The 23,804-nt window shown below is 38.4% G+C and overlaps 1 protein-coding gene across 6 annotated transcripts in view; it reads left to right on the forward strand.

Annotated features, from left to right (window-relative positions):
- ppp2r3b (protein phosphatase 2, regulatory subunit B'', beta) overlaps window positions 1-23,804 on the forward strand; it is a 119,819-nt gene that overhangs the window by 67,253 nt on the left and 28,762 nt on the right. For 5 of the 6 annotated variants that reach the window (XM_048597736.1, XM_048597735.1, XM_048597734.1 and 2 more), the window contains exons 4-7: window positions 5,711-5,814; window positions 8,310-8,412; window positions 20,938-21,012; window positions 23,297-23,383. In XM_048597736.1, the coding sequence (XP_048453693.1) occupies window positions 5,711-5,814; window positions 8,310-8,412; window positions 20,938-21,012; window positions 23,297-23,383 (369 nt within the window). The remainder of the gene's footprint in view (window positions 1-5,710; window positions 5,815-8,309; window positions 8,413-20,937; window positions 21,013-23,296; window positions 23,384-23,804) is intronic. The other variant, XM_048597737.1, reaches the window with a different exon arrangement.

Genomic DNA, 23,804 nt, shown 5'->3' on the forward strand with positions numbered 1-23,804 from the left:
TGGCTGCTAGGAGACAAGGGCTACCTCACCAACAGTGGTTGATAACTTTTTTTAATGGGATCTGCTACCTGAGGCCAAACGCTGATGCAATGCAGCTTACTCTTCCACCAGGGCCATCAAGGAACAGACTACAGGGCTCCTCAAGATGAGGTTCCAATGCTTGGATCACACTGAGGCCTTGCAGTACACTACAGAGTGTGCCACAATGCAGGCGTGCTGTGCTGTGCATAGCTGGAGCAGGCAAAGATGAAATGTTATGGAAAGATGAGGACATTGACTCACAAGAGCATCACTTTCCAGCATGATCGACCAATGGAGCTGGTCAGAACTTAGTTGAAGAAGGGTCCCTGAACTCGAAACATCAACTCTGTTTTCTCTTTGTTGATACTGCCAGACCTACTGAGAATCTCCACCAGTCTGTTTTTGTTTCAGAATTTCTTTTGACACTTGCTTCCAAAAGATCTGATTTGGGTGAGAAATATTATTCAGTGAATGTAGATTTTCTTTGTTGCAAATGCGGTTTCTTTGTTTGCTTTTTGCTATTCCTGCTGTCCAAAACAAAAATACTGTTAACTCCTTGAACACTTGCCAGCATCTGATCCCACAATAAAGAATGAAAACATTCTGTATGTCATCAGGGAAAGAGTAGCATTCATGTAGTCAGGCTTTTTACCTTCATGTCATACAATGATAGTTAGCCAGTTTTTATATGCAATGTTAATTGAGCATGTAATGTTTAAGTACATTTTAATCTGTGATATAGAATGATAAATGTTATAACGTTTATCAACGAGGAGTGAAGAGAGCACCAGACATACCTAAAAATGAGATCAATCTTATGGTGTTACAAATATGGACTGTGACATAAGCAGCAAATAATGGGGCTAAGTGAATCCACAACCAGCACATCAGATCTAAGCTCTGTAGTTGTGGTTTTCTGTGTCTCTTTAGGGGTGGGGGAAGGCGGCAACTGCTTAATGGTATTATCGTTGACTCTTAATCCGGAGACCTAGGTAATGTTCTGAGGACCTGAGTTCAAATCCTGCCACAGCAGATGGTGGAATTTGAATTCGATCAACAAAAGTCTGGAATTAAGAATCTGATGATGAATGCATGAATTTGTTGCCAGATTGTTGGAAAACCCATTTGGTTCACTCTTGTCCTTTAGAGAAGGAAATTGCCACCCTTACCTGGTCTGGCCTATCTGTGGCTGTGGACCTACTGCAATGTTGTTAACTCTTAATTGTCATTTGGGCAATCAGGAATGGGCAATAAATGCTAGCCTAGCCAGTGATGCCCTCACTTGTGAATTTATTTTTTTTTAAATCCAGTTGGGAATGATGGACAGTTAAACAGCCCTCACTGGAGGTGGAGGGTCCACAGATATCCCCATCTTCTTCAGTAATGGGGGAGCCAAGCATATCGGTGCAAAAGGTAAGGCATTTGCAACAATCTTCAGCTAAAAGACTCTCCAGCTTCACAGGTGCCAGTAGTCAGCCAATTCCATTCACTCCATGCAAAATCAGGAAATGGCTAGAGGCATGGATACTGCAAAGTCTGAGTCCTGACAACATGCCAGCAAAAATACTGAAAAATGTGCCCAGAACTTGTTGCTCCCCTAGCCAAGCTGTTCTAGTATAGCTGCAACATTGCCATCTAGCTGACAATGTGGAAAATTGCCCAGGTATGTCTTGTAGATACAAAATGTTTTCTAATTTAACCTGTTCAGATATGTTTTATACATCACTGGAGCAGGTGAAACTTGAACCTGTGTCTCCCAGCTCAGAGGTGAAGCTGCAGTCATTGTACCACAAGAGCCCCACAAAATGCAGGGCATACCCAACCCAGCCAATTATGTATTTTATTCACTTGTGGGATGTGGGTAGCACTCGGTAGCATTTATTGCCAGTCCCTAGTTGCCCTTGAGCAGGTTGGTGGTGAGTTGTGGTCTACCTACTGTGGGTTGACCTACAATGCTGTTAAGGAGGGAGTTCCAGGATTTTGACCCAGTGACGGTGAAGGAACAGGCAATTATATTTCCGAGTTGCTGTAGCTTCTATCCTTCTGGATGGAAGTGGTCATGGGTTTGTAAGGTGCTGTCTGAGGATATTTGAATTTCTGTAGTGCTGGCAAGTGTTCAAGGAGTTAACAGTATTTTTGTTTTGGACAGCAGGAATAGCAAAAAGCAAACAAAGAAACCGCATTTGCAACAAAGAAAATCTACATTCACTGAATAATATTTTTCACCCAAATCAGATCTTTTGGAAGCAAGTGTCAAAAGAAATTCTATCTTGTAGATAGTACACACTTGTTGCTACTGAGCATCGGTGTTGGAGAGAGTGGCTTCATCAGTGTACACTTCAGAATTGGAAAGTGGTGGAAGGTATCCATCGACAGTGTTATTTTGCAACCTGCTCGCTGATACTCAGTTTGGGTTCATCCAAGCTCCTGACCTCATTATGACCTTTGTTCTAATAGGGACAAAAGTGCTGAAATTCAGGCAAGGGGGGAGAGTGACTGGGGTTCTGGATCATTGGTCTAGTGTTATTACCATTAGACACTCCTTGCAAATATATCGATCAAGATCCTGGAATGCCCTCCCTAATGACATTGTGGGTCTATCTATGCCAGATGAACTGTAGTAGATTATGAATGCAGCTCACTACTTTTCAAGGGCAAAGGGGTGAGCAATAAATGCTGGCCCCTCCAGCAATGCCCACATCTCGTGAATAAAAATAATATAGTTTAAGTTTAGATGTTTGAATTTGAACTTAAACTAGTGACATATGAGTTTTCTGTGTCTGTATGAAGTTGATGATTGACGTAGAAGTATCTCTGCAGCTACGGTGATTCTTTTAAAAGATGGTCCGACAGAGGTAATTTTGGAGGTTAATGGAACTTTTTTTTAAAATTGAGTTTAAGTGAACAATATAACACTGTAATACATTAAGCCTTCAGGTAGGAAATTCTAGAATTATCTTTTGGGCTTGGAGAAAAGGCCATAGCTAGAAAAACTAAAGTCTCTTTTTTTCTCTCTTTTTTTCTCTTTTTTCTCTTTTTTTTTTCTCTCTCTCTTTTTTTTCTCTCTCTTTCTTTCTTTTTTTTTCTCTCTCTCTTTTTTCTCTTTTTTTCTTTTTGTTTCAGTCAGGCAGTCCTGCAGGGTCCTTAGCTAAAAATTGATATTTTGCTGCTGAGAAAGAGGATCGATAATTTAGAATTTTTTTTAAGGTAGATTATCTTGGTTTAACGAATTTAGATAACATGTTCCAGACCAGAAGTGTTTGGTTAAAACTCTGAAGTAGGTTATTTGAAGCTGAAAAAACTTAAGCTCCGTATATGATGAATCAAGGAAGAAGCTATCAGATGCTCTCAACCAAGTTTTGAAATTAATTCCATCCCTTTATGGGGTAGAGAAAGGCATCCTCTCTGAGAAGGGAAACTGGATGCTGTTGGGATTATTTGCTTACTATCTTGTGTTTTGAAATCTTTAAACATGTTATGTAAATAGTCTGAATTATTATATTTTTTAACAGTTTATTATGCAAAGTAAATTATGCACACAATGCTACAGATTTGGGTTTATGTTTCAGTGACATCACCTTGTTAAAACCAAAAATGATGATATATGAAGCCAGATTTCAGTCTGAGATCTGACTTCTCCCGTAATAACGTTAGCTGCAATCATAACTCCAATGCCTAAAGTGAGAGATGTTGGACTTAAAATGTCCCTCATAAGAGCTGTTTGGGATTTAATAGAGGTAGAAGCTTTAGTATGTTCAGAACATGGCAGAGCAGCACAACACAATTAACAGCTGACTTAGTTACCTTAACATGAAGATCTTGGCATTCCCACATAAAAGATCTTTGGCAGCCCAGGGTCCAAGTAGCAACTAATTTCTCTGTCGTCTCCAGAAATTTGAATATGTTTATCCCACACTGCTAGAGAGAAAATTGGATTTGAAGGATCTAAAGTTGTTGAAGTCAGTCTAAAGGATAGAGGGCTGCAACATGCCAAGTAGAAAACTGAGAAACTGTTCCTCAAGCTTATGTTGAGCTTTACTGGAATAATGTAGAAGGCCAAAGGCAGAGAGGTCAGGGAGAGAATGGGACCAAGAATTGAAATGGCAAGCAATAAGCCCAAAAATATTTGGGCCCACAGTTTCATACCTTCTGTTGTTTCATTTAAAAAATTAATGTTTCAAAGAGTGCAAACAAAGTACTGAAATTGAATCTTAAGGGAATAAAAGAAAGTAATGTTCAATATAAATTTAACGAGGATTAAACAGCATTTGGAATAATGCATACAGTTTTGACCTCCGTACTATAAGCAGACTATTGAGGAAGAGTGAAAAAAGATTTAAGCATCTAACTAGATTGACTAAATGTACCTATTAGGCTCACTCCGTAGCCTGTTTTTTAAAAAAAAACTCATGAGCCTAAGCATCAGCAAATGTGAGAGCGAACCATTCTGTAATTGGAAGAGCAGCAACAGGTTAAGAAATTTACATGGTAGCAATGAGGGAGTTACTGAAGGAGCCAGAGCTGCATTTTTTTTTTTTAATGCATTCACTGGATCTGGTTTCACTGGTTGACCAGCATTTATTGACTGTATATAATTACCCTTTAGAAAATGGTGATGAACTAACGCCTTGAATCCCTGAAGTCTACTTGGTACAAGTATACCCCAATGCTGTTAGGAAGTGAGTTCCAAATGTTTGTTCCTTCAGTGTTGAGTCAGTGGGGGTGGGGGGTTTATTTGTGCCCTGCCTGTTACAAATCTTTACAATTATGAAAGAGTTTGATAGAATAGATTTGGAGAATCTCTTTCCATCCCAGAATAAAATTGCAAGAAGGCCACTACACAGATCAAAATAGAGTTTAGGAGAAATGGAGCCTCGAGTGTTTTGAAGCAGATAGCATTAATGCTATCAAGGGGAGGCTTGATCCAGTGACGGGAGTTTTGTGTGCAATACAAGTGCTGTCATATGACTAATGTACTGTTCAAAAACAGGCCATTTATTTTCCCCAAGTTCATTTGTGGGTGTCCGCATCAATTGCAAGGCCAGCATTTATTGTCAATTTCTAAATGTCCCTGAGAAGATGGTGGCTGAATGCTGCCTTTAACAAAACTGAGTAACCTGCTAGGCCTTTCAGAATGTACTTAAGAGTCAACTACATTACTGTGGGTCTGGAGTCACAGACCAGTCCGGGCAAGGACAGCAAATTTCCTTCCCTGAATCAGGTTTTTAATAACATTCCAATAGTTTAATGTTCAGCATTATTGATACTAGCTTTATACTGCAGGATTTATTTATTTATTTAACTGAATGCAAGTTTCCAGCTGTTGTGGTGGGATTTGAATTCATGTCTTCATTCGATTGATAATGTCAATGCTTCGATATAAACAACAACCAAGTACTTCACAGATCTGTTTTCTTCTAGATTTCTTCCCTTCCCCTTTCCATGTTCTGCTCTGATTTGAATCTTATTCATCGTAATATTTTTCCACTTGCCAGGAATTGCCCAAGACTTAAAATGCCAAAGTTTGATTTTTCACGGGTGCTGTCTGGCCAGCTAAATACAGCTTGTTTTATTTTATCTTTACTGCATTGCTATTTGTTTTGCTTGTAATCAACTTTTCAAGAGCAAAATTTCTGTTCTATAAATTAAAGTTCTGGCTTTAATGAATGTTTAATTATTTGTTTGAAAGGTGTGTGATTGCCCACTGTATTGGAAAGCCCTGTTGTTTTGTGCATCTGGTGGGGAACGCACAGGATATGTCTCTGTTCACAAGTTCATCGCAATGTGGAGAAAGTAAGCGTTTTGTTCTCCTTGTATATTGCTTCATTTGTTATTTTGTTTTAGTGAACAAACTTTTGTTCAAACTTGAACAAATTTGGTGGGGCTGGAGGGGTGTGAGTTCTGTACTTTTTGTTTAAATTTGTAATTGATACAAGGGACGTCAGACAAACAAAAATAGCTTTTTATAAAACAATTTTCAACAATTTTTGTTTTGTAGTGCAGCAGCAGATACAGTTTACAGTATGAACCTCTCCCACCCACCTTGTTAAATACAGATACTGAACTACCTATTCGAAACTAAAGTTTCAAAACTGAAGTCCTATGAGAAAACAAAAAAATTGGTCATTTTGTCTTTCCCACTGGAAGCTTGTGTGTTTTGAAATTTAGCAAAATTCTGAAAATGCTTTTTTTTTCAACTTTTAGACAAATAGTCTCTGAATTGAAACCCCAGCCAATCTTGTTAAAGACAATGCTTTTAAACAATTTATGGAAATAATTTGATGACAAGATCTTGTGCTTAAGGCTTTTGCGAGAAAAATAAGCTAAAATGAACAGGTTAAACAGTAGTGTATTAGTTGCTTGCTAAGCATAGAAAAGGTACTTTTGGAACATTTAAGTGATTGACACAGCAGAATCTTCATACTAAGCCTGTACGTTACACCACAGGTGGCAGATTGGTAGCCTTGTAAATAAAGCCTCAAAGCCTTGCTGCTTTCCAACAGAATCCTTCCTTCCTTCCTCTTCAACCAGAGTGAGTCTTCTGGTATCCTTTTGAAAGTCCTTTCATTGAGTCCACTGAGTACCATTGACTAAATTTGCAGCAGCAAAGCACCCTTTGATTCAAAACTATTTAGATGAAAACTGCAAAGAAGTTCAGTTGGTTCTGAGACTGGCAACTTTTTTTTTAAAAACCTTTTTACTGTTGATGCTTTAAACCCTGGATTTAAAAAAACAGTTCAAAAATTCTAACTTTTGAGGGCAAAGCCTTTTAATAAGGGGGTGATCATTCAGGGCTGAGGAGAAATCTCTTCACAAAAGATTTGTGACATTTTAGAATTTCCCTACTGCCACAGCTGTGGATATACTTGTGGACTCTATTTAAGGCTGACAAAAGATTTTTGGGCTAGCGGACTTGAGGAAAATGGAGAGTATGCAGTAAAGTAGACTTGAAGCTTAGTAATCAGCCATGAATGTCTAGAATAGCAAGTAGACTTGACCGGCAATCTGGTCAACTCCAAAAGCCATGTGTTATCCAAATGCTTGGTATGCAAGTATGTAAATTACTTTCTCCCCATTTTCAAAAATATTTAGTTCAGAAAGATTTCCAAATATCAAATCTGACTTAATATTGCTTGTCTCTTGCTAATTCCAGTTGGTTTTAGTAACCATTGGATCTTTTACTGCCACAGATTAAATTATAATACTTGGGCTTCTTAATTAAGAATGGATGGATCATGCCCTGGTGTGATGAGATAAGATACTTCCACCTTCTAGGTGTTCCTTGAACATCATCAGTTCCTCATTACCTGTTAGCAAGATTCATTCCCACGCCCCTCTTTTTAGCAAGTATCATCAGTCTATTCAACCAGTTTTATTTGCATCCTAGCTAAACCTTATGCACCTGTACATTTTTTTTCATATCTGGTCTATGAATGGACAAATATGACACATGATGGGTTTTTTTTTGGACTCCTTAAACAGACCATTTTACTTCAATCAAACGAAAGTGCTGGGGAAACTGAACAGGTCTGGCAGTGATGTGGAGAGGGAAACAAACTTGTTGTTTCAAGTCTGATATGACCCTTCAAACAATCAAATCAGACTCAAAATATGAACTCTGTTTCTCTCTCCACAGACACTGCTAAAATTGACTTTCTCCAGCACTTCGTATTTTCATTTCAGATTTTCAGCATCTGCAGTATTTTTTACTTGAACATTTTAGTGAGCTGCCCTTTTCAGGTTAAGCAAAGTGACTATGCATAAAGTTCACAACTATCTTAGTTTTTTGAGTTTGGTGCCACACCACATTATGGCCTTAATCCAATAAACTAAGACAATAACCGCAGATTGAAAGATGCATTAGACATCCTATGCAAAGGAATGGTGTGCAATAATTCTGATTGCAATCGTAGATTGATACTTTAGATTTTTTTTTATTATTGATTGTCTAGGGTAAGGGTGAAGGTTTTTGAGTTCTAGGTATTTTGTAATCAACCTTTTACAAAGACATTATTACATCCCTCAGGAGCAGGTGAGACTTGAATCTGAGACTATTAGTTCAGTGACAGGGATGCTACCACTGCACCTCCTAGAGCTCCTGTTTTTCTATTTTTAAAAACTTCATACCTAAGAATGAACTATGGCAGAAGAAACTCACTAGTCTAATTGACCTCTCTTCACACACGTTGGGAAGTGAACTGAATAACTTCATTAGACTGTGGTGTGAAATGTGATTTAGAAAGCCCCCAAGGATTGGAAATAAATGTGTGTCGTCTTATAAATTATAGGATCTTGCAAAACTGCCATGATGATGCATCTAAATTCCTATATCTTCTGGCAAAGCCTGGATGTAGTTACTTGGAGCAAGAGGACTTCATTCCATTGATACAGGTGCTGCATTTTTTTTAAAACTTATCTTTTCCACTAAGAGCACTTTTTGGAATGTTATCAATGCTCATCTACATAGTACAGAAGCTGTACGGTTAATAAGAGTGTCATGTCTTCCTTTGGAATGATAACCAAAATATTGTGGAACACAGGTTTTGATTTTGAATTTTTAGGAAACAATTTATTCATCATTTTCAAGCATGTGTTTAAAATAAGATTCAGAATACATTTATTTCAAGTTAGCTAGGAGTGATCAGAAGGTGATGACAAATAGAAAGGGAGCAGTAACTAGAATGTTCTGCTTCTCATCTGTTAATATTTTACAATTCACGTAAATACTTTAAAGGAGAATAAATTGTCATTTGCTGCTGATACCAAGTTTGTTAATAAAGAAAAAACAGCATTCCAAGAGATTAGCAAATAAACTCAGAATGACAGATTTTAAGACTGATGTATATTTAAGTAGAAACAGAAAATGCATCTATTCAATAAATGTGAAAAGGAATTAGGTTTATTTTTGGCTGAGGGATGGATAGGACTGGCAACTCAATGTTCTGGACTTTAGATATTTTAGGAAGGATAGGAAGGAAATGGTGTTTTTAATTAAGCTAAGCATTACTGTAATTTAGAGAGGATATTTCTAAGGGATTGTCTAATGAAAATATGGGTTGAAATCAGAAATAAGAAAGCGATGACCACCTTGATGGCATTGTACTAGAGGACCCCCGATAGTCGGAGGGAAATTGAGGAGCAACTATGTAGAGAGATCTTGGATATATGTAAAAATAGTAGGGTTGTGCTTGGGGATTTTAATTTTCCAAACATTGACTGGGACTGCCATAGTGGTAAAGGTTTGGATGGTGAGAAATTTGGTGTTCAAGGAAATTTTCTTTATCAATATGTAAATGGTTCTACTAGAGATGGAGCTAAACTCGACCATCTCCTCGGAAGTAAGGCAGGGCAAGTAACTGAAGTATTAATAAGGGAATGCTTTGAGACTAATGATAATTGTGTTAGTTTTAAAATAGTTGTGGAAATGAATAAGCCTTCCATAAAACTTCAAGTTCTTAATTGGAGTGAGGCAATTTTTTAATGGTAAGTGACAAGAACTTTCAAAAGTTGGTTGAAGTAGACTGTTCACAGGCAATGGGATGACCTGACAAGTGGGAGACTTTCAAAAGTATGATAATGAGAGTTCAGGGACATTGTGTTGCTTTTTAGAGTGAAAGATAAGGCTGGTAAGATTAGGGAGTAATGGATGAATAAAGATATTCCGGTTCTAGTCAAGAATAAAAAAAAAAATCATATTAGATATGGACAATTGGGATATAATGAATCTCTTGACGATGTAAAAAGCATAAAGGGGCATTCTTAAGAACAAAATCAAGATGGCAAAGAGGGGATATGAGATAGCCTTGGCAGATAACATTAAAGATAATCCAAGATTCTACAAATACATTAAGAGCATAAGAGCAATTAAAGAGAGAGCGGGTCCCTTTAAAGATCAATGAGGTTAGCTGTGTTGAACCGCAGGAGATGGGAGAGATAGTAAATGAATATTCCATGTCAGATTTTACTGTTGGGGGAAAAAAATGGAGGTTAGAGAACTCTAGGAAATAAATATTGATGTTATGAAAACGGCTCACCTTACAGAAAAGGAAATGCTGGAGGTCTTAAAAAACATAAAGGTGGATAAATCTCTGGGACCCAATCAAGTGGATCCCAGGACATTGTGGGAAGTTAAGGAGGAAATTACAGGGCCCCTAACAGAAATATTTGTATCATCTATAATGATGTGTGAGGTGCCAGAGGACTGAAGAGTGGCTAATGTACCTTTATTTAAGAAAGGCTGTAAGGAGAAGCCTGGGAACTATAGACCTACTAGTCGGACATTGGTGAGTAAGTTGTTTGTGATCCTGAAAGATAGGATTTTGAGGCAAGGAATGATTAGGGATAGTCAGCATGGTTTTGTGTGAAGGAAATCATGTCTCAAACTTGATTGATCCTCTTTGTTACTGTCTCAAAAAAACTGAGGGCAGGCAGTAGATTGGATGCAGATTGGCTTTGAGATGGAGACAGAGGGTGGTGGATGGTTGTTTTCTAGTCTGGAGGCCTGTGACCAGTGGTGTTTCACAGGGCTGAGTACATATGAGGCATGGTTAGTAAGTTTGCAGATGACACCAAAATAGTGATCTAGTGGACAGTGAAGAAGGTTATCTAAAGATTACAAAGGGATCTTGACCAATTGTGTCAATGGGCTGAGAAGTGGCAAGTGGAGTTTAATTTGGATAAATACAAGGTATTGCATTTTGGTAAAACAAAGAAAGGCAGGACTTTATATAATTAATGATAGGGCCCTGGGTAGTGTAGAGAGACCTAGGGGTTTAGGTACATAGTTCTTTTTGAAATTTGTGTCCCATGTAGACCGTGTGGTTAAAGAGGCATTTAGCACTCTTGCCTTCGTTGCTCAGACCTTTTGAGTGTTGGAGTTGGAACGTCATATGAGGTTGTACAGGATATTGGTGAGGCCTCTGCTGGAGTATGGTGTGCAATTCTGATACCCTGTTTTAGGAAGAATATTATTAAACTGGAGAGGGTTCAGAAAAGATTTACCAGGATGTTGCCAGGAATGGAGGGTTTGAGTTATAAAAATAGGCTGGGACTTTTGTTACCGGAGCATAAGCGGTTGAAAGGTCATCCTTTATAGTAGTTTATAAAATCATGAGGGGGTGTAAATAAGGTGAATAGCAAAGGTCTTCTCCCTATAATTTTGAGGTGAGAGGAAGAAGATTTAAAAATGACAACACTTTTTTGCACAGTGGTCAGTGTGGAATGAACTACCAGAGGAAGTGATAGATTCAGGTACAGGTATAATGTTTAAAAGACAATTAAACAGGTACATGAATAGGAAAGGTTTAGAGGGATGTGAACCAAGTGCAGGCAGATGGGATCAGTTTAGTTTGGGAACATGGTCAGCATGAATTAGTTGGAATGAAGGGTCTGTTTCCATGCTGTACGACTCAATTACTCGATATGATACTAAGCTAGTGACAATAATAAATTGAGGATGATGCTGAATGGCTTCAGAGGGGCATTGACAAGTTGGCGAATGGATAGACACTTGGCAGATGAAATTCAATGCAGAAAAATATGAGCTAATGCATTTTGGTAGAGGAATTATGAAGCGACAATACAGGCTTAGTATACAACTTTGACAGGAGGGCAGGAGCAAAGGGACCTCTGAGTTCACGTGCATGATTCTCTGTAGGTGGCCAGCTAAGTTGAAACAGTTGTTAAGAAGGCTTACAGGATCCTTGGGATTATAAATAGAAGCGCAGAGTATAACAGCAAGGTACTGATACTACACGTCCAGAAATAATTGTTCAGACCACGTTTGGTGTTGATTGTTTAGTTCTGGGCACATTATTTAAGGAAAGGTGTTAAAGTGCTGGAGACGGTGCAATGGAGATTTACCAAAATGAAGGATTTTCAATATAAGGGAAGATTAGATTGGGCTTGTTCTCCTTGGAGCAGAGAAGATTTAAGAGATGACCTTTTATTGAGGTTTTCAAAATCATGAACACATTTGACAGGGTGGAAAAAAGGATATTCCATTTCCACTGGTTAGTATGTCAGTAACTAGGGATCACAACTTCAAGACTGTCAGCAAAGAGAGCTAGGAGTGAGTTGTAGAGAAACTTTCTTACTATGTTGTTAGGATTGGGAATGTGCTGCCTGGAGAGTGGTGGAGGAATTCCATAGGAGGTTTCAAAAGGGAGCTAGATATATATTTGAAAGGGGTGAAGTTAAGAGGGCCACGGAGATAGGGATGGAGAGTGGGACTGGCAGAGTAGCTCTTTTAGGAGGTGGTACGGACACAATGCGTCAAATGCCCTCCTTGTGTACTGTAAAATTCTATGATTCTGTCTTTGAAGAGATTCTTATCAGCATCAACTGTTGTCAACGAAACAAACTGAAGACATGAGTACGTAACCTCCAGTTGTATTAAATGCGGAGCTAAGTAAAAACTCACTGCTGATAGTACATACCAGCAAGATCTTACTACTTGTAGCTTTCACTTTTGGCACATAGCAGAACCAATGCAGGTTAAACATGAATCGAAAGGAAAATGATACTTCAAATAAAAAGTTAAACGTCGTGGTAGTCAATACAACATAGACACTGAGGGTTCCTGAATTAAAAATGCTTGTTTTTATCAATGAGATTCCATGTTACAATTTAATTTTAAGGAATGTGAATGCAAACATTCACTTGTGCTTAGAAACAGATATTTTATGTTGTACTGTTGTGTTTGACTTGCATGCAAATCAACTTACAAACATACTCTGAAACAGAACCTGTTCATCACGTGGGGACTACCTGTCAATGTAAAACAGACTTGATGGGCTAATTTGCAATCTTGCTATAAAACAGCCTTTAAACCATAAGTCATAGGAACAGAAGTTGGCTATTAGATCCATCAGGTCTGCTCAGCAATCCTTAACTCCACTTTCCTGTCTTATCCCCATAACCCTTGATTCCCCTATGATTAGAAATCTGTCTATCTCAATCTTGAATACCCATTTCAACCTAGTCTCCACAGCCCTCTGCAGTAAAGAATTCCAGTGATGCGATGCGATGCACTGCCCTCAGGGAGACGGGGGGAGGAATCCTCCTTACCTCTGTCTTAAATGAAATTATGCCCTCTGGTCCTAGACTTTCCAAGAAGGAAAATCAGCCCCTCCACATCTACACCATCAAGCCCACCCCAAGAATCTTGTATGTTTCAATAAGGTTGCTTCTCATTCTTCTAAATTCCAATTAGTACAGAAAATCCCTTATACCCAGGATCAACCGAGTGAACCTTCTCTGGACTGTCTCCAATACCAGCATCTCCCCTTAGGTAAGGGGACCAAAGATGCTCACCGTATTCCAGCTGTGGTCTGGCTAGTGCCTTGTATAGTTTGAGACTTGTCCCTTTATTTCAAAGGGAGTGAAACATTTTATTAAAAAAAGGCAACATTCCATTGTCCTTCCCCCTTACCAATGAACTTAGATGCAAGTTATATGTGTTTTGTGCAATACTACCCCCATATCTTCCTGTGTTACTGTTTTTTGTCTTGCTTCTTTGTACATTTTAAAAAAATATTCAGCTCCTCTTCCTGCCAAAATGCATAACCTCACATTGTCCCCTTATCTCAGTTCTTTGTCTTCTATTAGTTATATTCCTATCGGCATCCACCAAGCCTAATGGCCTTTCCCTCATTCTGTATTTCATGTATAAAATAGCCCCTGGCATCTTACTGATTTGTTTGGGGGTATTTCACTGCAAATACACAACACAACTATCCCAACAAATTTGTGCGTTTGTGTTAACTGGTGTGAACCTAAAATTCATAATCCTGGAACAAAAGTAATTAATGTGCAACACAATAGCAACAAAGATTTTTCAGGAAGTCACAAAAAAATGCTTTTGCTTCTGAAAATTAAAAATCCCCAATATTCTCTTTCACTAACAGGCCCTGGAATCTACAACACCCATTTTAAAAAATGGGGCTGCATTTCTTCTTTTGTCCACTTGTAAATTGTTTATCCCATTTTTAGCCACATTGCTTTTCTTAAATTTAGATGTAGAAGGTACTATCAAATTTGTAGTTGATGGGAAGACTGTAAAAAGTTATTTCAGTGAAGTAATTAATTCTGGCATTTGGTCTTTCTTTTTGCATCATGAGCTGGTGACATTTGATCTGACTCTTTTGATGAATGAAATAAAAATCTGTTCAGAGTGAAATCAATTTCTTCTGGTAACCCTTAAAGCATTGATTTATGTGTTCTATATATTACTTCATTCAAGGTGGTTAGGCTTCTGAGTGGAGCCTCACCTTCCCACTTAAAATGCATGGAAGCAGTTTATAAGTAAACATATCATCTTAATCAATGCAGCTTTCAAGGTCAGTTTTTTTTTTCCCTTGGTAGTTTTCTAATAGAAAAGTTCAGTTTAGCAACTTTTTAAGATTGGAGAAACAAAATAACACACAGTTCCTTTCTGCAATATAATAGGAATTGAGGAATCAACTTTTGACTAGTAGACAACAAGTTTATTTTGTGGAACAGAAGTGGCTTTTACTGGACTTGACACCAAATTATCCTTACTGAGTTAGAACAAAAACAAAGGAATATTTTAGAATACTTAAAGTACATTATGAATACAAATTTATGATCTCTTTATTAGGTACCCATGTTATAATAATTGAAAGTTTTTTTTAATACATCAGGACACATCTAATCTATAAATGCAGATATTGTAGAAGTGGTGATTCACAAGAGTGCAGCAGTCTATTTTTGTTGGAGAGGCTGCAGAGCAGAGGTATTCAAGTGAATCGGGAAATTTTTCCAGAAGATGATGGATAAGCTTAGTGTCATCGATGTGATATTCCTTTGGAGTGTTGCTGATTTAAATATTGTTTCTACGTCCACTGTCCCTAAATCTTCCTTGGGGGTTCCCTTCTCCTTTATATTTGGTTCCAAGTGCCTCATTCTCAAGCTGATAATATCACAACAGGTAAACTTTTTTCCCCAAAGCTGTCATGGTGCTCAACAGACTGCTTTGCTGTTTTGAGAATGAGATGAATCACTTCGATCTTGTTTTATGATGCCTTCAGTGTAAAAAGTAAAAGCTAAACATCTTTTCCCTTGAATGTCGTGTCTACCAGTGTTCTGCTGCCTCCAAATGTTTTGCATGAAGAAATGGCAAGCTAGAAATCGCTAAGATAGTCATGCCCCCATGCTACTCTGTATCACTGCATCATTGTATCATTTGAATCCAATTTCCAAAAATTGGAACCTAACCATCCCTCCAGTAATTTTCAATTAATTTTTCTATTTCCTTTGGGCAGATTCTTTTCAATTGTTGCAAATTATTTCAATTCCCTAAACAGTGTGGTAAAGTACTTTTAGAGGAGCTGTTCAAAAGTGAAATGCAAATGCAAGTATGGAAGCAAATAAGTTTGACATGATATTTTTTGGCTCTTCATTCTCATGCTTCCCCAATGTTTTTGAATATATCTGCCTGTTTCTTTTAATTGTCATGTGAACTTATTGGGACACTTTGTAAATGATTTACTTTGAATCATATAAACAGTATCAAAGTTATGCATAGATATATTAATTTTAAAATGATTGCCAGTTAATATTTAAACATGTAATTAAACATCTTTTTTGCTTTTTCCCCAAATAAGATTTTGCCAATGAAAAGGGCAATTGCTTTACCAAAATACTACTACCCTTTTTTAGATGGTTTGAGATCATAATTCAACCTTGCAGATCGTAAAACATTTCAAGTAGAAATAAGAAACGGATGATCACCTTATTGGGATTGTACCAAAGCGTGCGTTGCCCCCGCAAATATGTAGGAGATCGCTGATATCCCTAAAGAATGATAGGGTCATAATGGTAGGGGATGTTAACTTTCCAGACAAAGACTGGAACTGCCGTTTGTGTTAAGAGCTTGGATGAGAGGAGTTTGTGTGTACAAGAAAATTTTCTTTATCAATATGTAGATCTATCTATTAGAGAAGAAGCAAAACTTCACCTCTTGAAAAATAAGGCAGGGGAAGTGACTGAGGTGTCAGCGGGGGAGCACCTTGGGGAAAATGGTTATAATTCTATTTACTACTAAAATAGTTATGGAAAAGAATAGACCTGATCTAAAAGTTAAAGTTCTAAATTGGAGTAAGGCCAATTTTGACAGTATTAATCAGAAACTTTCAAGAGTTGATTGGGGAAGGCTGTTAGCTGGTAAAGGGACTGCTGGAAAGTGAGAGGCCTTCAAAAATGAGATACTAAGTTCAGAGACAGTATGTTCCTGTTAGTGCAAAAGGCAATGCTGCCAGGTGTCGGGAATGCTGGGTGACTAGAGATGGTGAAGCTCTGGTCAAGAAAATGTAGGAGACATGTCGGGTATAGATAGCTGGGATCAAGTGAATCCCTGGAGGAATGGAAGAGCAGTAGGGGCTTTCTTAACAAGAAATCAGGAGGACGAAAAGGCAACATGAGGTATTTTGGCAAATGGGCGTAAGGAGAATCCAAAAAAAGTTCTCCAAATACATTAAGGGCAAAAGAGTAATTAGGGAGAGAATAGGGCCACTCGATCAATGTTGCTATCAACATGTGGAACCAGAGGAGATGGGTGAGGTACTAAACAAATATTTTGCTTCAGTATTTACTGTGGAGAAGGACATGGAAGCTTGGGAACTTGAGGAAATAAGTAGTGATATCTTAAAGTGTCCATATTACAGAAGAGGTGGCACTAGAGGTCTTCAAATGCATGAAGGTAGATAAATCCCCAGGACTATAGACTATACCTGTTGCATAGGCACACATTTTATTTCCATTGTTTGCTGACTTCTCAAATGCACTTTATAACCTCACATTAAAACCAATGCTTCCATAACCTGCCTCAACGTTCCTGCAAGTAATGTTGTAAATTCACGAGCACAACCTGATGCTTTGAGTCCATTTATACTTTTGTGTAGCAATAAATGTAGACTGCTATGCCTAGGTTGGTGATGTCAGTATATTTACAGGTATTAGCCATCCAGTGGTTTTGATAAAAAAAATTAGAAATTGCTTTCACACAGTGTATATAAATATTCAGTGTGTTTCTAGTACACATTTAGCCCTGCCCTATGGAAGAAATTAAACTACCTAAGTTGAATGGTATGTGTGCAAATGGTCTTATTTGTGTAGGGAAAGAATTTGTTGCTACATGGCTCTCTTCCTAACCTCCAGATAAGATAAATTAGTTAATTTTAGATTACATACTTCTGAAGTACAATTGCTGATATCCAGGCAAACGTGACAGTTTGTCGCAAACCCACTTGAGAAAGTGCACTGATACTCAAGCCCCACTGCTCCAAGGGTCATCACAGAAGTTAAAGATTCAATCAAATCACTGAGTCCTCAACTTTCCTAATCCGTAAAGTCAGGTTAACAGAAAATGCTGACCAGGTTTCTGTAATTAATAAGAAACTACCAATTATTACAAAGAAATTAACTCTTAACTACAGACAGAATTATGAATTATCAACATATAACTTGACTAAATGAAACTCTAACCCCATTCTTAAACTTCTTCTCTCTCGAAGAGCAATCATGGATGTTGTAGTTGGAGAAAAGACTACTGGGGAAAGCACCAGTCCGCAGGATACGAAGTGTCCTCTTTGCTTCCCCAGTCCTTCCAATCAGAGTTTCTTGTTTCCGGATTCTTTCAGCTCTTTTCTAAAGAGAGCAGTTGATACGTTATTTGTTCAGTCTTTTAATTAGAAGCAACAGCAAACAGTGGGAGGGAATGGATAGCTATCTACAAGTTTGGTTATTTCACTGCAGAGAGAAGGAAAGAGACCCTTTCTCTGTCGCAGTATGGAGGCTTCTGTCCCTGTATTGTTTATACATTCTCTGTTCCCCTGCCCAGGAGTAAGTTGTGGTGATGACCTCTGGCCTCCAGAATTGGATCTGATTGGTTTGTGCAACCAGCAGTCTGTCTCTGGGTGAAACTTGTTTTATGCATGCCCATGGTGCCGTAGCTCTTGGGAATGAAAGCAGAGCTGGCTAAAGTGGATTGGGAAAGGCGTTTAAAAGCAAAGAAAATTTGAGGAACAATAGCAGACTTTTAAGGAAATAGATCCTGGTTCGCAGCAAAGACGTGCTAAGTGTGGAAGAAGGATTCTAGGAAAGAGATGAGGGAACCATGGTTAACCAGGGAAGTTAAGGATATCATCAAATAGAATGAAAAGCTTAAAAAAAAATCACCAAATAAGAGAGAGACAATAATGAGGATAAACTTGCAAGTAATATCAAAATCAACAATAAGGGTTGCTTTAAATATATAAAAAGGAAGAGAGGCCAAATTGAACAATGGGTGCATTAGTGAATGAGGCTGGGGAAATAATGGTGAACCAGGAAATGATATTCAACTCCTCCATATGCTTTGATTCAGTCTTTCCAAAATTACTAAACATTCAAGGACAAAAGGAGGATAGGAAATAAATAAATTTCTATCACTAGAGAGAAAGAGTGCTAGGGAAGCTAATAGGGCTAAAGACAAATAAGTCCCCTGGGCCTAATGTGATGCATCCTTGGATATTGAAGGAAGTAGCTACAGGATAGTGGATGCACTGGTAGTAATCTTTGAGTAATCCTTAGATTATTTAGAAAGGGAAAGAAACAAAAAAATTAATTTATAGGCCAGTTGTTGAGTGTATGTTTCTGGGAACATATGACTGTTTTTATAAAGGATGCAATAGCAAAGCATTTAGAAATGCAAGGTATGATTAAGCAGTATCAGCATGGCTTCATGAAGGAGAAATTATGACATTCGCTAAAATTAATTGAGGGTGTAACAAGCAGGGTCATTAAAGCCAATGCAGTGGATTTGATGTACAGCATTTGGATTTTCAGAGAGTTTAAGTACCATACAATAGGCTGTTTAATACAATAAGAACTCATGGTGTTGGTGATATTGTATTAGCTTGGGTGGAGGTTTGGCTAACTAATAGACTGAGAGTTGGGATAAGGGGGATATTTTGAGGATAGTAACCTGTAATTAGTGGTTTGCCACAGGGATCAGTGTTGGGGCTAAAATTATTTCCAATATATATTAATAGAACTGGATGAGGAAAGTGAATACACTATATAGTTGTGCTTGTGGATGACCCAAAAATAGGTGGGAAAGCAAGAGGTGAGGATGAGACACAGAATCTGTAGAGGGATATAGATGTGTTAAGTGAATGGGCAAAACATTGACTTTGCCCCTTGTGATTTTATTAAATCACTCCCCCCTTCCCCAGGGAGAAAGAAATCCCAGCGTATCCTCAACTCAACAGTGCTCACTTCAAAACAGTGCTCCAGATCGTTGTAAATGCCTCTAAATCATCTGAGAAAATGTGTGTTTCACTAAACACCTAGAAAACTAAGGCCTTCTTCCAACCAGCACCTTCAGCTCAACAATCTTCCCCTAGCCAAACAGTGAAGATCTATGGCAAGATCCTGGAAAATGTGGACTATTTTCCACTATCATCGGAGTGTTCTTTCTACGAAGACATAGATGACAAAATTTGCCATCGCCTTTGTGGCAGTTCGGCCTTCAGCCAACTGAGGAAAAGAATATTTGAGGGTTTGGATCTCAAACCTTGTGACTAAGATGATGGTTTATTGGGCAGGAGTGATGCTCCAGACACTTGGATAACCTCCAGCAGGTATCTCACAGCAATGGAGAAATGCCTCCAGCGGTGCCTTCAAAAGATTTTCTAAATCTGGGAGGTACGTCATCAGTGTAATTTCTCATGCTAATATACCTGAGGTACAATTGCACAACACTGGCTCCACTGGGCAGAATGTTGGTCACTTGCCTGACGCTAGACTCCCCAAGCAACTGCTGTACTCTGGTCTTGGTTGCAGTAGATTTTCAGAAGGACAATGGAAACACTTTAAGAATGATCTTGAAGCATCCCTGAAAAGACCAGGAATGCTTGTTGATTCCTGGGTGTCCTTTGCTTTTGACCAATCAAAATGGGAGAAAGTTTGTTTGGGAAAGTAGCAAACACATCAATAAATTTCAGGAATACAGAGGCAAAATCTAAACATTGGTGTGAGTGCACAAACCTCCAAATAAGTCAACTACCTAACAATGAGCGTCACCTGCCCTGCATTCGGCAGAATCTTCCGATTGTGCATTGGACTCATTAGCTATCTGAGAACCTGAGTGAAAACATGATATCCTTGATCCCAAGGAACTGCCTGAGAAGGTGCATTAGTAGTGGCAGAAAGCAATTCAGATAGCCTCTTTATATTTTTTTTTTTTTTTTTTTTTGCATCGCTTTGGAACAGAAAGAAATAGTTTTAGATTGTTACGGTTACCCGGTGGCTTAGGCATCTGTATTTGCTTTGCAATGTAGTAGTGGAACTCCCTGCCTTTAAAGGGTGGTTGAGTCAGAAACTCATGTAACATTGAAGTAGTATTTAGATATTCATTTGTGTTTCCATAGCCTCCAGAGCTATGGGCCAAAAATTGGAAAGTGGGATTAGTGCAGTAAGATCTTTGTTGACTGACATGAACATGTTGAATGGCTGTCTGTAATGTAGACATCTGAGAGATCTGGTGGCAGAGCTCAGATTATCATATTAGTTTCCATCATGGAAGCAGAAGTTGCACATTCAGCATCTATCCAACAATTGCGTTAACTCATTGCTGATCTGTCATAACTCAGTCTATCCTACTTGGTTTTCTAACACTTTCTGGCCTTGTCTAACAAAATGTTATCAATTTCCACTTTGAAATCTTTGATCCAATAGTTTTGTGTAGGCGAGCATTTCAGATTTTAAAGGAATATAAATGCAGTGTTTCAGATTTAAAGCAGGCTGATGCTATTTGAGTGTTTCTAATCTTTAAAATAGGGTAGTTATTTGAAATGCCTAGGAAAAGTTTGTCAGAACTTTAATATTTGAACAGCCGCTGGCTTTCTTTTGTAGGATGTGGTAAACACCCACCCTGGGTTGACATTTCTTCGAGAAGCTGCAGAATTCCACACCCGGTATATTACCACAGTAAGTACTACTTGTAGAGGACTGTTTTCAGCTGATGTTTTTTGTCATATATTTCTTTAAGTCCTGCCAACTAGATTGTTATAGCCCTTTTTAGATGATTTATAAATGGAGGCCCCTTGTTTTTCTTTTGTGTTTTTCTCAAAACATCTTTCTAAAACCTGTGGAGTTAAGAACAAAGGATGGGTCAAAAATGAAGGATAGATAGGTTTTCAGTCTATCTTTTTTTTTTTTTAAAATCAAAAATGCAAGTATGGCTGGCTCACAAACAGTCATAAAACAGAGTTTGGATAGACTGGAAGGACATGATTGAGATGTAGAAAATCATAAGGGATGTAGACAGAGTAGGAAGGAAAAACTTTTCCCCTGATGGAAGGATCAATGATCAGGGACGTAGATGTAAAGTAAGGTACAGGAAGTTTATAGAGGAAGTGAGGAATTTTTTCCCCACCCAGAGAGTACTGGGCATCTAGAATTCAATACCTGTATGGTTGGTAGAGGCAGAAACTCTTAACATTTTAAGAAGTATTTAGATGTGCACTTGCGATGCTATAAGCATACAAGGCCATGGATCACATGCTGGAAAATAGGATTAGAGTGGTTAGGTGCTTGTTTTTGACTGGCACAGACTCCATCAGCTGAGGTGCATTTTTGTGTGCTGTAGACCTCTTGACTGTCTGACTTTGATGTAAAAATAACAGGAGGCTGTTTGATTTAATAAGCTCTGATACTTGTGGATTGGGGGAGGATACCTGGAAATCATGAACACAGGTTCTGCAGAGTGCACTGTGAACCTTTTTGAGTCCATTTTCCATCTGGCAACTGGCCAAAGCAATTGGCTGGAAGGATGATGGCCAGCTGGGAAAGTTGGAGGAAAAGGCCCCAGGTCCCCATCCATCAAGAAAGTTCAGGTGCTGGTTGGGGTCAGTCAGAGCCTGGTATTTGGGAGGGAGATCAAGATTAGTAGATGGTGGGGGAGGCTCTCATCCGACTTCAGAAGTAGGTGTCACAGCACCGATGGATGCAGAAGTCAGTAGATTGTGGGATCATAGAATGGAGGGAATTGACAGATCACTGACATGAGTCTGGTTCAGAGGCTGGTGTAGGAAGTCAGATTGTGATACTGGAGGCTTGAAGTTGCAGATTCATGACAGTTTTGGCTGGTTGCAGAGTAGACAGCTGAACTTGACATTGGGAGGAATAGCTGACCAATCTTTGAACTGCCATTTATTTCCTCTAAGATAAATTTCTGACATCATTTTGCTGGGGTGCATTTTGTTCTCAGGATCTGCGTGTTGCTGGCATTTATTGTCAACCCCTAATTTCCCTTGTTGGTGCAGCAAGTCACCATGGCTCCTTTAACCATGCCTCTCAAACCTGCAATCCCTACCATCCTAAAGAACAAGGGCAGCAGATACCTGGAGCACCATGTCCTGCAAGCTACGTTCTAAATAATATACCATCCTACACGGAAATTTTTCCCCTTGCATTTCACAATAGCTGGTTAAAAATCCTTGAAATCGCTAATCGCTCACAAAGAAAACAGAGGTTTACTAGAGATCAAGAGATTAAAGAAGATATCTCACAACTATTTGCTACAGTGGGTGGAGGAGGAAGAAATGTGCAATAAATGCTGACCTTGACAGCAACAGTTCACATCCAGTGAATGAATGAATTAATTAAAAGCTATTAAGCACTTTACATCTTCTGTCTTTAACAACTTTTGACCTTAATGAGTGCTCCAATATTCTAAGACTCCAGAACCTGGTATTTGAGAACAGGTGCACCAAAACCAGTACAAAATGGAGAAGATGTGTGCTTGTGGAAGGCTGGCATCCTTGTTGAGTTGTCTGCATCCTTGGGATCTGCCAGTTATTTTTCACTAAATTATCTGGGCGTGAGAACTTTTCTCTGAGACTTTTCATCTTTTCCACTATTTTGCTATAACCATTTGCATTTGCATTTCCTCTGAGCATATCTTTTTCTTTCCTTGTCTCATTACCACCCATTTTATTTCTTGCCCTGGCATTCTATTAGCATTCTATCACTCCTGCCCTATCCGAGAACTTCACTTTTGTTCTCTCCTTTTTGTTCCATTCACCACAACCTAATTCTGTAACTGCTTTAAATACTGTTGTTGTCTGAACACCTATCAAACTGTCAAAGACTTTCAACCTGGAATTTAAATAGTTAAATGAGGTATTCATGTAATCTCTGAGCTGCCTCCCCTAGTTTACTGCTATCTGGAAATTACGCTAGTTTTTAATTTCGGTGTCCTATTGAACAGGTTATTCAGAGGATATTTTACACAGTAAACAGATCATGGACAGGACGTATAACATGCACAGAAATCAGGAAAAGCAACCTTCTACAAGTAAGTTTTCCTGCAATCTATTTGGATATTCTTAACTTGCTCTTACAGAAACCTGTATGTCGTCCTCCACTATTGTCGTGTACTCCATTATTCCAGTACTTATTTTCTCTTAAACTGCTGATTTTAAAAACCTAACTACATTTAATGATTGCCGGCACTTCCATCTGTCTATTTGTAACAAACTTCCTTTACATGACCAACAGGTCTTCCAGGGCTTGTACTGAAGTACAGTATGCATGTACAATGATTTAAGTCCAAATGTCAGCAGTATCAGCTCTATTAGGTTAATTGCGGCTGCTGTAAATTTCAGTATCCATAAGTAGAGAAATATCTTATCCCCTTATTATTGTGAATGACATGAAAGCTGTTGGTCTATCAAACTACTTACAATTTAAAATCTAATGTTATTTTATGTGATTCT

Source organism: Rhincodon typus, chromosome 6 (genome assembly GCF_021869965.1).
Source record: "Rhincodon typus isolate 14 chromosome 6, sRhiTyp1.1, whole genome shotgun sequence".
Lineage (NCBI taxonomy): Eukaryota > Metazoa > Chordata > Chondrichthyes > Orectolobiformes > Rhincodontidae > Rhincodon > Rhincodon typus.